This window comes from Egretta garzetta, unplaced genomic scaffold, assembly GCF_000687185.1.
Source record: "Egretta garzetta isolate BGI_Z169 unplaced genomic scaffold, ASM68718v1 scaffold411, whole genome shotgun sequence".
Classification (NCBI taxonomy): Eukaryota; Metazoa; Chordata; class Aves; order Pelecaniformes; family Ardeidae; genus Egretta; species Egretta garzetta.
In genome coordinates this window covers 2,204,678-2,216,984 of record NW_009258541.1, presented here as the reverse complement: position 1 = coordinate 2,216,984, position 12,307 = coordinate 2,204,678, and the positions used below count along the sequence as shown (strand labels likewise).

Here is a 12,307-nt window from a genome sequence, read left to right as displayed (position 1 = left end):
AGAGGAATTGTCTCTTGGATGTGTATGCTTGCGTCCATCTGCTTGCATAGATCAGTGCCAGCTCAGACATTTGTCAAATCCTCACCATGTCACACATGGAGCCAAAGGACAATGGATAAAGCTCAGCAATAAGCTTAACAGCGCAAGTGGCATCCCTTCTAGGGGGGCTCCTTTCTTTCTGCCAGCATGGACATAGGGGAACTGAAAGCCCTTCTGTACTTGATAGTGAACATCAACCCTTATGTGGTATCAGAGAAAATTTTTTTTTGAGGAAGAAAGAGGAGGCCTTGGTCTGCAGATGTGTTTGGCAGCCCCAAAAGGATTTTTGGAGCCAACCAGAGAGCCAGAGAATCCGTACAACTGGTCTGTCCGGTTGTGACTTACAGCCCAGCGTGCAGCACATTTCCCGGCGATGTTACCCTAGACACATCATCTCTCTCCCTCCCACCCTCGGCACAGTGCGTCAATCACATCTGCAAACAGGGAGACTGGAGAGCCTGGCCCTCTTGCTCGGAATTTTTTTTTTCCTCACATTGGAAATTCTGGAAGTTGCTGCTCTAAAATAGCATGAGGTTGGCAACCACCAGATATACCACAGAAGCCAATTACTTGCCTCTTTTGGGGAGCTGGGGGAAAGGGCAGGATGCAGAGAGCTGCTCTGGGTAACAGGGATGGTTTTCCATTGCAATTCACTGTCCTGCCAAGTTAATTCATTTCTTGTATATGATTATGTTTTGCTGCTGTGTGTGGTTCTCCTCTAAGACTATAAATGTAATCAAATGAACGCCTATACGATTTTATGATCTAATTCTGAAGAAATAAAATAATAAATACAAAATAAACACCCAGGTCTCTCTCTGGCATATCGGTTAGTCTGATATTTGAGCTAGCAGCATTTTTGCAAGGGGCAATGTGCGCCATTGCTCCGTACAGCACGGCGAGGACTGAGGGACGTCTGCCAAACGCAGGGAGGTACTTGCGCGGACATGAATAAGCAGGACCTGCGGCAAGGCACGGAAATCAAATGAACAGCGCCAGACAAAAAACAACATCAAATTTAACTCTTGTAGCAAATGATTTGAAGAGAGCTATATCACATCTAGCATAGACAGCCTTTAAAAAAGTGTACCTCTTTATCAAAAGAAACTTGCTTCAAGCACAAATGACAGAAAAAAAAAAAAGAATTTTTGTTCTCATGGAAGACAGAATCGACAAAGTTTTCTGAGCAAGTCCTCAGCTCTGTCATTACTTTGGAATGGTAAGCGAGAGCAAAAAACTGATTTGCCTAACATAGCACATCAGATGGCCACATAAAGCATGCTTATATTGCTACAACTCTGCAAACGAGTGGAGCACATGATTTGCTAAAAAGTGCATTTTGTATGTGTATGTGTGTGTGTGTCTGTATCTCCATAAACAAATGTTTTACCTATTCTGGCCACTTAGCAGTACAGAAGCTCAGACAAAACAGGTAACACAAAACACTCCATTCCCAAGACTTTTGTATCTTTTCATTATTCTTTCGCAATGCTGGTATGAAAAACTTACCTCGAACAGCATCTAAGTAGTGAGCTTAAAAAAGAAAAGAACAAAACTGAGATGGATTGAACTTCTGTACCCAAATGAAAATACAGACACCATTTGCTTGTGGCTTGCCACCTGTTGGTTAGACAGAACGCATCTCCCTCTTACTGCAGTCAGATCTATTCCTGCTACCGTGATCAAAAGACATCGCGTACGTGATTGCTCGCCACGTGGCGACGAGCACGCAGAGGACATCTCGGGCCACGCCTGGCAGTGCCTACAATGCGAAGAGCAGCTCTATTTATCTTTTTAATTGTTTTGGTCCTTTTCTGCATTTGCTCTACACAATCTTTAGAAAATTAGGCCATTCCTCCTTCACAAAACTAATTCTTGATGTAGCAAATCTCATTTAGCAAATTCTAGAGCCAGTGAGTGAATTATCTTAAAATGATCAAGATAAAGAGAAAACATTCTACTTTTTTCAAGAAGCAAGCATGAAGCCTTATGCTGCTTAGCCCTGAAAATTAGATACCCTGCCATTATAAACAATTAAAATGTTTATGAATAAACTTGCTCTGGGACATTTTAGGGAGAAACACTATTAGACTTTGCAAAAACCTGCTGTATTTCATTAAAAATGTAACTATTACATTTGTATAGTAGAGTAATGACTTCTAAAAAGATCTGAAAGCTTTACCTTATAAGGAATATTGTTAGAAGCTAGCAGTAAAAAAACATGTCTAGTAATAAGTAAAATATGTAAATCCTCAGACATGAAGGCAAGAAATTTAATGCAAGAATTACTCAAGCTGAATAATAGCTTCATCCCCTCATACTTTCTATTTCTTAAACATTTTTTCCCTTCCTGACTCGAAGATTCACATATGAACACAAGCCAAAGATATGTTAGAACTGAGGTATCTTCCTTCTGTGTGTTTTTTTAAAACATTAATTTATCAATGTTCTTTCCTCTACACAGAAAGCTGCACTGGGCTGCCATTCTGTGGGACAGCAGGGTGCAACACCAGCTCAGAGGCACCTTTTTACACCTGGCCGCATTCTGGGTCTCTGTTTTTCCAAAACGACTTGAATCAGGCTGATGGCTATGGCAGATCTTTGTGTAACTGGTTGAGATGTTATGCATTTTATTTCTAGAGGTACAAAACGCCCTTACCAATGGTGCAGTGGTCCCCTTCCCATCCGGGGCTGCACTCACACTTCCCGTCCTTGCACTGGCCGTGTTCAGCGCAGTGAGAGTGGCAGGTACGTTCTTCGCAGGTCGGTCCCACCCAGCCCTCTTCGCACTGGCATATCCCCCTTGAACAGACACCGTGGCTGCCGCAGTCCAGGGTACACAGCTCTGCAGAAGATTACAAAAATACATAGTGTGAAACAGCAGTTTCATACTGCAAATAGTCTTGGCACCGATCCTAAATTTAATCACTTCTATACTAATACCACTCATCAATCAGATCAAATACGGGATTCCATCACCCAGTATGGACCTTACACAACCTGGCTGTCCCCTCCTTTAGCAGTTACTTGCAAGACCATTTATTTGTTTGGGGTAGGGACTGCAAAAATGATGCCTTTGCATATGGTAGGGCAGTGGGTCTAACCCAGACAAACAGTGACACAAAAAAAATCCGTATTTTTTGACTGATTTCAGCTGAGGCCTTTAATAACGGCACGCCATGCCTGTTCCCAGGTCCCACGGGCTCAGTTCTGAAATCTATTATAAACTCAAATATTGCAAGTGAGCTGAATTACAGGATAAAGTGGCACATTAAATACATACAAGCAAAAGGCTTTGAGATATTCAGACATCTGTGGTGATGGCAAAATGGCCTTCCCTTACAGCAAGAAGAGCCACCGGAAAGCTAACGGTGAGAAAGAAGAAGAGCAAGCACCCCGCTCCGATGGCAGTATATAATATTTCATGACTCACAGGCCACGCAGATCTGCCTAGCTCTAAAATGACTTTCAGGGATTAAAACTTTTTTTCCTTCCTGACTCTCATGAGGCAACTGCTAAGAAACCAGAAAAGCTGTTTGGGGAAGACAGGAGTATGTCCTTCACTGCCCTCAGAACAATTTCTCTACCTGGGCATTGTAGAACGCCACTTATTGTGAAGTGGAATGAAAATCCTGAATTGTTTCAATACATCGCAATATGCCAATTGCAATTCTACTTCCACTTAGACTAAAGTTGTTCGGTGAAAAGAATGGCTTCATTATAAAAAGGTTCCACGTAGTTTGAATTTATTTAGAATAATTAGTGTCAAGAGACAGAATTTGCTTGTTATTCTGCAATTAACCTGCCACAGAAATGTTTCCTCCTTCTTCCTCTCGGAAAGCAGCTGATAGCACTACAAGTGTAAGCCAAATAACCGTGTCTGCTCTGATTTCAAATGTCAGTGTTACATATTTAGTTGTGGCAAGATTTTTCCCTTGACAGCTTTTAAACAATGATCATTTATATCTTGGAACTATTGTATATAAACATCCTTAAAAGCATTTGTAGTGACAAATGCTGTCACCGTATACACCAAGCAAAGTTTTTAAAAGTTTAAATTGAAATCTTATCAATTCCAATCATTTTAACACAAAGAGAAAAGCAGCACAGGAACAGGACTGCACAGTGACACTGCGGACGTGCTGGGCTCTGCCTCCGGGGAGACCCCAGCCCTTATTTTCACTAATCGCCGGGGTGATGGCACAGAGCGCCACCGAAAGAATCGGTGAGTGACAAACTGGAAGAGCACGGTCAAACTCAAAATCATCTTCGGAAGCAGAAGGCATGGTAAAGAACCTAAGATAAAATTCAGTAAAAGCAACTGTGAAGTACTGTCCCGAGGAAGTCAAAATCAGCTACATAAAAAATAATTAATTTTACGATTTTTAACAATTTTAACTGGAGTACAAGATAAACATAACTATCTGATGGTATTCCTGCAAAAGAGTATATAAGACAAGGAAAGAGACTGCTCTGCTACACTCAAACAAAAACCTGTGCTGAGCCTGGGGCAGGATCCCTTAGAAAGACTTGATTGCTGCCTGCTGATCACGTATTAATCCAATGCTTCATGTCTTGGACCGCCTGCCTGCAGGTACTGGGAAGGATTTCTTCCCCCTCGCTGCCCAATTTAGCTTGGCTTTTTTGTTGTGCTACTTGTTTGTTCCTTGGAAACCTGGGAGACCTCTCAGAGGACGACGGGGGACTTGCTCCGGGATTTCAGCGGTACTGAACTCGCCCAAACCCTTGCTCCTACGATCGGGAAGTAAACTGATCCCACCAGATCTGGGATCACAGAAGAATCAGCCCCAGGCCAGACTGGCAGAGGACCACTGGTATTATTTTAACCTATCTTTAGAGCTTGGAGCATGGCCTAACTCCTGAGAATTAAATCTAACAAATTACCTGCTACTTCAAGGACTCAGGCTGCTGGAGGGATGCCTTTGATCTCTCCTGATCGCCCTCTAGTTCATTATAATTATTGCTTTTGGTATTTTACTGTAAGTGGCAGAGATTGTTAAGAGGATTTTAAGAAATATTCTATAGCCCACACCATGCTGGGGTAAGTGAAGTAGATGGGGTTTTTTGACCCTTCTGGATTGAGTCTCTGCTACACAGTTTTTTGCAGTTGTGGCACTGGCTTAGTTCAACCGATGCCCAAACTTCAGGGAACGGCGTCGGCATCATTATACAGAAGTGGCAAGGCAGGCTGGAACGGCTGCAGTGGGGAAACAAAGTGATACGCAGAGCTTCCGATGGTGCCAGCAGCTCTAGCAGCTCCCACCACTTCTCTATCTGTAAATAGATCAAAGAACCAGCTGTGGAAAACCTTGAACACATTCCCACATGCCTGTCTCACCCCTGTCCGTCCACCCGGCAGTCTGATCATGACAAACTCATCTGCCAAACAAAGAAATAATAGCGGCATGCAGCCGAAAGCAACGCAGGCACAGCCCTACCGTAGGGACACAGATCTGGCACATATTCCTATTTTACAACCCACAAATTAGATGGATTTGAAAGTGTTTGAAAGTTTTCCATTGTTTTCCCCGTGTTTCCCACAAGGAATAAAACGTTTAACCACAATTCAAACTCAATCAGATTAAGTTTGATCAGATTAATGAAGTGGAGATCCAAGATTTCCTCTCTCATCAAAAAATATCCTAGGCCAGTCAGTAGATAGTCTTTGCTCACAAGGATCCTTTTTTAAAATTCTATTTTCCCACATAAGATCATACACAGCCAAACAAATTTTCCTTTATTTTTCGCCTACTGGAATATCATGGCTTCCTCTATCCCCACCACCCTGTCTTGGAAAAGGAATACTGGAATGATCTTACCTAGCTCTTGCCTTTCCTTCTAAGGAAGGCATTTTTTCCCCCCAAATAGTTAATCTAAGCCTTTTTCTGATGCCAATCAAAACCAATTCTGTGAGCACCAGATGGAATGAAACGCGGTTTCTTACTTTGGGCCAGACACCTTCCTCGGTTACCCTAGCTGTCCTGCTGCTCAGCCCACTCATACTTTATGGTCACTGAGGCCAAGCTTGAGACTCAGATTTGTTCTGGCGATTTAATATAAGGCTTCAGAACGCTGTTTACTGTGATAATGTATTTTGCCATGCAAATCCAAGATTCTCCCCAGACTTCTCATGCAAAGCAAGGGAAATCAAGCCTAAAATCATCCCATTAATGCCATAGGAGTACCTGCAGCTTTAATCCACAGCTAATTCAAACAACTAAGATTAAAAAAAAAGCATTATCAGTTCAGGTTGTCCTCTTTTAAAATGCAAACCAATTCCTTAGCTGTAGATAAACAAGTACAGAAATATCAGCATAGCAGGGAGCCACATAAGTGTTTCTGTCTGTCTTGAGGGAGTGGGTTTCCACAGTAGACTTGACAAAATGAGACCCTCGAGTGAGTGGACAGCGACGGAATGCGATGGGAAACTGTACCATAACTTGCAATAGGTCACTAGCTTCAAACAAAGCTGATGTGGTAAAAATTGAGACGGCACTGAAGCCGGACAGCAAGGCAGACATCACGCAACCGTTCTGCTCGACGGAGCGTGGTCCTTTACGGAAGGCCGTAGCAGTTGGTCCTACAGGACTCAGAAGGACCCCAAAACGCAGCGGGTACTCCACAAGGGCTGGCGCGACGGGGCAAGGGCAGCAGTTGAGCCAGCCAAAGATATCTCCTCTGGCTGAAACAGCCATTCCAGTCCCCCTCCTCTCCATCCATCTCCTGGCTCTGCCTGGCGCTTATCTGAAACTGCGGTGAGCTGATTCAGATCATGGAACTGGCAGATAATTATTCACTTTATTATCCTGGGTTAATACCTGACAGCTTGCCGAGCTAAATCGGCCCACTGAGGGATCAAAGAAGCAACATGGGCAGGGCAAGGGAGGAGCAGCTGCAGATACCAGCCCGGACGGGGACCATACTGCCGAGAAGCCACAAGCTGTGCCATCAGGCAAGACTGCAAAGGACAAGAGCTTGGAGAAGGTGACTTTATTTCATAGAATCATAGAATGTTTTGGGTTGGAAGGGACACCTAGAGGTCATCTAGTCCAACCCCCCCCAGCTGATATACTTGTAGAAACCCTTCTTATTGTTCGTTGCATCCCTAGCCAAGTTTAGCTCCAGCTGCACCTTGGCCTTCCCGACCCCCTTCCTACACAACCGGACCGCGTCCCTATACTCTTCCCATTCCCAAGAGAATACTCTTCTTTAAGGTAAGAAGGGAGAGGCAGGTGACAAGAGATTGTAGTTTGGATTAGAAAAGTCAACTCAGAGGTATTCTATCACAAGCCGTTAGTTTGCCGTTACATTAATTGCCAATCATTCTCATAACGTACAGCGCAACACATAATTTGTGAAGACGCTCAGCTGCGTTGGTGTTTAGGCTTGTCGGCTTACGCAAAAGCCACCTCTTCTCTCCCTCTCCTCTCTGTCACCGTTCAGCAGACACAACCCTGCCCAGCTTGCCTGCCCGAGCTCTAGGCAGGCCTTGTGGAGCGCGGCGGGGTGAAGGCTGGTCTGCAGCCTCCGTAGGCGTGAATTTTCACGGCTCCCACCAAACCAACCGAGCCACCCTAATTTCACAGTAATTCACGGCCTTGTTTCGGTTTTTGTACCTGTATACTTTGCAATCAAACCAGACTTCTCTAAGTGTAGGGCTGGAAAGTTAATTTCCTTATTTAAAAAAAAAAAAAAAGAAAAAAAGCTCAGCTGGGCAGACTTGCTGCAAGCAACGTGCTGGCAAATTGCTGGGAGCCGGCCTCAACCGACCCCTGCCGTTTCCAACAGACTTTCATGAAACACAGTCTTTATCAAATCTAAAATTCAGAGTCCTTAGACTTAAACCAATTAATGAATAAGAGACTGAAAAAAATGTTCAGCTCAGCCTAGAATTTTTACCATCGTGTCCTTAATTCTGAATGCTCATTAATTTTCTCGGAAGAAGGCAAATGTGAGCTGTGAAGCACTATTTGTACATATTCTTGAGAAGGGGACAAATATGTTCATTCCTGAGCTAATCTAAAAAGCATTAAAAATTCACTCCACACTCTTCATTTTAATTACCTAAGTCAACAATGAGTTCTTTCAAATGTGTTTTATAATAAGTTTCTACTTATGTGACATGAAAAGGGAAATTAAAGCTAAATATTTTATAATTTGTAATGATAAGGGAAGATTTTAATGTTAATTCGACATGTTTCAGAAATAACTCTTAAAAAATCATGCTAAGAATACAAAACTATGTGTAAACAAAATTGGTCCAATACTACAAAACCACTGTCATTTTACTCCACGTTCAGCGGCGAGTCTTGTTCTACAGTCTAAACCTTAAGTATCATATTCATAATTTTGCTATCCATTTTTTAATAAGTGGTTTTCCATAAAGATTAGAAATTAATCTAACCTGACTTTCACCCAATAAGCTTAACTGCTGGAGGCAGCAAAAATCACCCATCTAGGCCTAATAAAGTAAGTTTTTTCAATTTAAATATACATTGCATTTAATAAGCTTGCATGATAATTTCAACAATGTTCCTGAGCTTTTTAAATTACCTTCCCGCTGTGTCCTGGAGACAACTCTGTTCCAGCTTTCATTTTCAGCAACTGACTTTATTAATATAATTTTTTACACCACAAAACATTTCAAAAATGTCAAGTTTTAGGAGTTTCAAAAGCACTCGAGCTATTTCTTTTCAGTAAAACCTAATGGAAGGTTGTCCCCACTAGAGCAGGTTACCCGAGAGCGTGCACTACCGAGGTCTAATGGCAATACCAAGTTTTACGCATCTGTACTAGAAGAGACATTATTTTTATGGTATAGCTTATATTATTTTCCTGATTTAAATAAACTCCTTTAGCAATCTGGATGTTATAACTGCATCTAATCTAGGCTTCTCCAGCAGCGTCCCAGTGCATCAGTCAGGTGTGCGATTTTTTACGTTCTCAGCCGGCCACAGCCATGCCAATAAACCGTCAAGCTAGGGACGGTTTTTCTACAGAGGCAACACAGAAGTACGACATGGGCTCTGCCAGTATTCAGCGGCACCTGCTCTTCAAACCCGAGCTGGAAATCAAAGGGACTTGGAAGTGCCTGCAAAACATTAATTTTGAAGTCTTTGGCTGTCAGCTGCCAGGTTCGGTGAACATTTCCTCTGGCAAACAGAAACCAGGGTCCTGCGTGGAAGAGGCAGCAAAGGTCCATTCCCCAACAATTACTGCTACACCTTCTCCCTATCCTTCACACCGCCAAGCAAAACTTGTTGGGAAAATGCCATAGAACTTTACGTGAAATTCGGTACAATCAAAAATAAATCAGTATGACAGATCCTCACTGAGTGACTGTCGACTGTTTGGCAAAAATAAAAAAAAAAGCCTCTACTCTCAGAATGCTAAAATAACACATAGTTCTGACATGTATCTCTGCATAGCCCAGTTCACCTATTTTAATGTAGATTCATAGACATGAGAGGTGCAAAGGACTTCACATGATCATCTGTTCTTCCTTGTTCCAAACAGAATCATACCTGGTACCCCTTAAAAGCTCCCAGCAACAGAGAGCCTACATCGGGACTAGGTAATCCCCCCTCTCCCCCCGCCCCCGACCTTCACAAACAAATATTCTCTCAATCTAAATTTCTCTTGCTGCAATATTTCTTGTCCTTCTCTCCCTGCGGCGCACGCTTACATCTGACAATGAAATATATTAAAGGTCATCTCACAATATCACAACAATTTGTGAGTTTGAGGGTTTGTTGTAGTTGTGTGAATAAATTCAAAGCAACGCTTTAATGTTAATTACATGAACGCTGCAAAATGCTTGCATGGAATTTGTTCTCACATGTGCCTCCAAAAGCACCTCCACAGGCATTTCCAAAGATTCTGCTCTTGCAGAAAGTGGGACTTGGTGGTCCATCCCAACAAAAGAGCCAAAGCGTGAGATTCATCTCACCCAACCTGAGACATTGGTGTCTGAAATAGTTTTCTATTGCAGTCTGTTATCAGGCTAGAATGTGTAAATTTATTCAGCTATTGATATTTATCCTTTCTGACACTGTCATGCAGCAAGAGGCTGTAGCAAGCATATAAAGCTACATTAAGCAGGGCAGGAATGATTTTGGACAAATCCTCAAGGAGAAAACAGGTCCTACTCCAAATTGTTATTTGCCCTCATTTCTGGCTCTGAGCAATGTTAGAGAGGCTCATAAGATATTACAACTATTTACACTTTTCTGTGTGTTACATGAACACGTGGACGTTCCTTAAATGCCTTAAATATCATTCTTTTCTTGCGTCTTCTTGATGTCTTCTATTACTTGGACTCGTATCAAGTACCCCCTCTCCCTCATGATTACATGACTGATACCCTGTTTCCTATTTTCTCTTCAGTAGATCTATTGCTTTTGCTAGGAAATAAATTAGTGCTTTCAGTAAATAAGCTTTTGGGTGGTCTCGCTGGCAACTGGAAAAGAGCACGGCTGAAATCACTCTGAGTAAAGGTTCAATCCTGGCGCTCTTCTTCATGCTATGAACTGCATTATCCCAGGAGGTGTTCTGCCAGGAGGCAATGAGGCACTTTGGGAAGTCAGGTCTTCCTCAGAGAGATGAGAGTTCCAGAAAAATACTACTGAATAGTCAGCGTCTTCAGAACAAACTGAGGCAAGCTAAACTTCACGCAGCCCTGACTATTATTTGGGATAATTCAGACGCAATCACCACACAATGATCGACTATTTCTACCAAAGGCAAAAATTCTCCATTCTCCAAACATGGTTTCATTTTAAACCTTTCCACTGTGCACTTTATGCAGAAAACCTTCCTGACGTGTTGCCTCACAGATATCTAACTACCCGTCTTATCTTCTTACCACAGGCCACAACACATAAAATAAACCCATGGGAACTAAAATGCCATATCCCCACTGTTTGTTACTCAGAATGTTTCACCATCAATCTAGTGACGGTTTTAATTGCTTTCTGGAATAATCCTACCATCATCTCATTGAACTTATTTCTGATGCATTAAGTACTCTATAAATAGCTCTTCTGAATTGTAGTAGGAAGGCTGCCATCAGCATTACTGTGAATGTAATTGCATTTTTTTAAAAAACCGTAACGTAGCTTCTGATAATGCTACACCTATTTCAAAGCATCTTTTCCAGACTGGGAGCCTCAATTTGCTTGAAAATTTATTTGTGTAGAAAAGCAATCAGTGGACAGACAGAAAGGTCCAAAGAGCAAACAAAGCAGAGGCGGGGGAAACGATAGAGAAACTTTTTCCCCCTTCTCAGATCTTTTATCACATTTTTTTTCCAGCTTTATTTTTCATCTGATGAAGAGTATTTTCTTCCTGATCCAAATCCAATTTGTATATATAAAAAACTTCACCCTTTATCGATTTTGCTGTGGTTCAAAGTGGTATTTTTACAGTGCAAAAATTTAATCAATACAGCCTGATGAATCCTGACTGGTAATGGTAAACATACTAACAGATATTTCATTTCAGGCAGCCAAAGCTCTGAAAATTGCTACCACTGGGAAAGGATTACTCATTTGCCATCGGGTATATCTCTGTTTACCCAGCCACGGGACCGGTGTAAAGCAGAATACAATTATGCTCTGCTTGCCAGACCAGAGACTTCAGCGGCAGAACCTGTCTCTTCTTGGAGATGATGCAGGTTGGCAGGTTGGACAAGGCTTTTGTGGGAAACGTTTAAAATAAATGAGCAGAAGTGTAACCTAATGGCAAGGAAGATTAGACTGACACAAGGGTGAGGAGAACCACACAGTATTCTGACCAGGACGTTTTTTAAATACCGTGTTTCCCAAGTCAATATGGAGTTGCCTTGTCAAATTTGGTCCTGTTTTATAATTTGTCTCCACTGTTCGATTTCAAGCTATACACATTGTAAAGCAGTGAGACTGCAGTCGCCACCAGAGGTTCATACTCTGGCTAACGAGCTCTGAAATCCTTCACGAGACGTGGAGAACCAGAAAAGGAAACGCCACGCAACGTCTACCTCGTTGGGTATTTTATCTGATCAGGAGCCTGGTAAGAAAGCAGTTGAGAACAAACTATCGTGAGCAGTAATGAGGGAGATGAAAGCTATGAAAGCTCTGCCTTTGTGTTCACTCACAGAGGGGAAAATGCAATCCACAGGTCCTCGGGCTGAAAAGCCAGTTGCGTAGGAAAAATGGGAAACCTGCTGCGTAAGTGACAGCCCATGAGAATCAGGAGAGGCGTGAGGTAA

General features: G+C 42.4%; 1 protein-coding gene across 2 annotated transcripts in view; it reads right to left on the bottom strand.

Moving 5' to 3' along the window:
• Positions 1 to 12,307, bottom strand: part of TENM1 (teneurin transmembrane protein 1) — a 257,419-nt gene that overhangs the window by 98,186 nt on the left and 146,926 nt on the right. The window contains exons 11-12 of one of the 2 annotated variants that reach the window (XM_035902110.1): positions 2,699 to 2,884; positions 1,549 to 1,572 (exon numbers count right to left, since the gene is read on the bottom strand). In XM_035902110.1, the coding sequence (XP_035758003.1) occupies positions 1,549 to 1,572; positions 2,699 to 2,884 (210 nt within the window). The remainder of the gene's footprint in view (positions 1 to 1,548; positions 1,573 to 2,698; positions 2,885 to 12,307) is intronic. The other variant, XM_035902112.1, reaches the window with a different exon arrangement.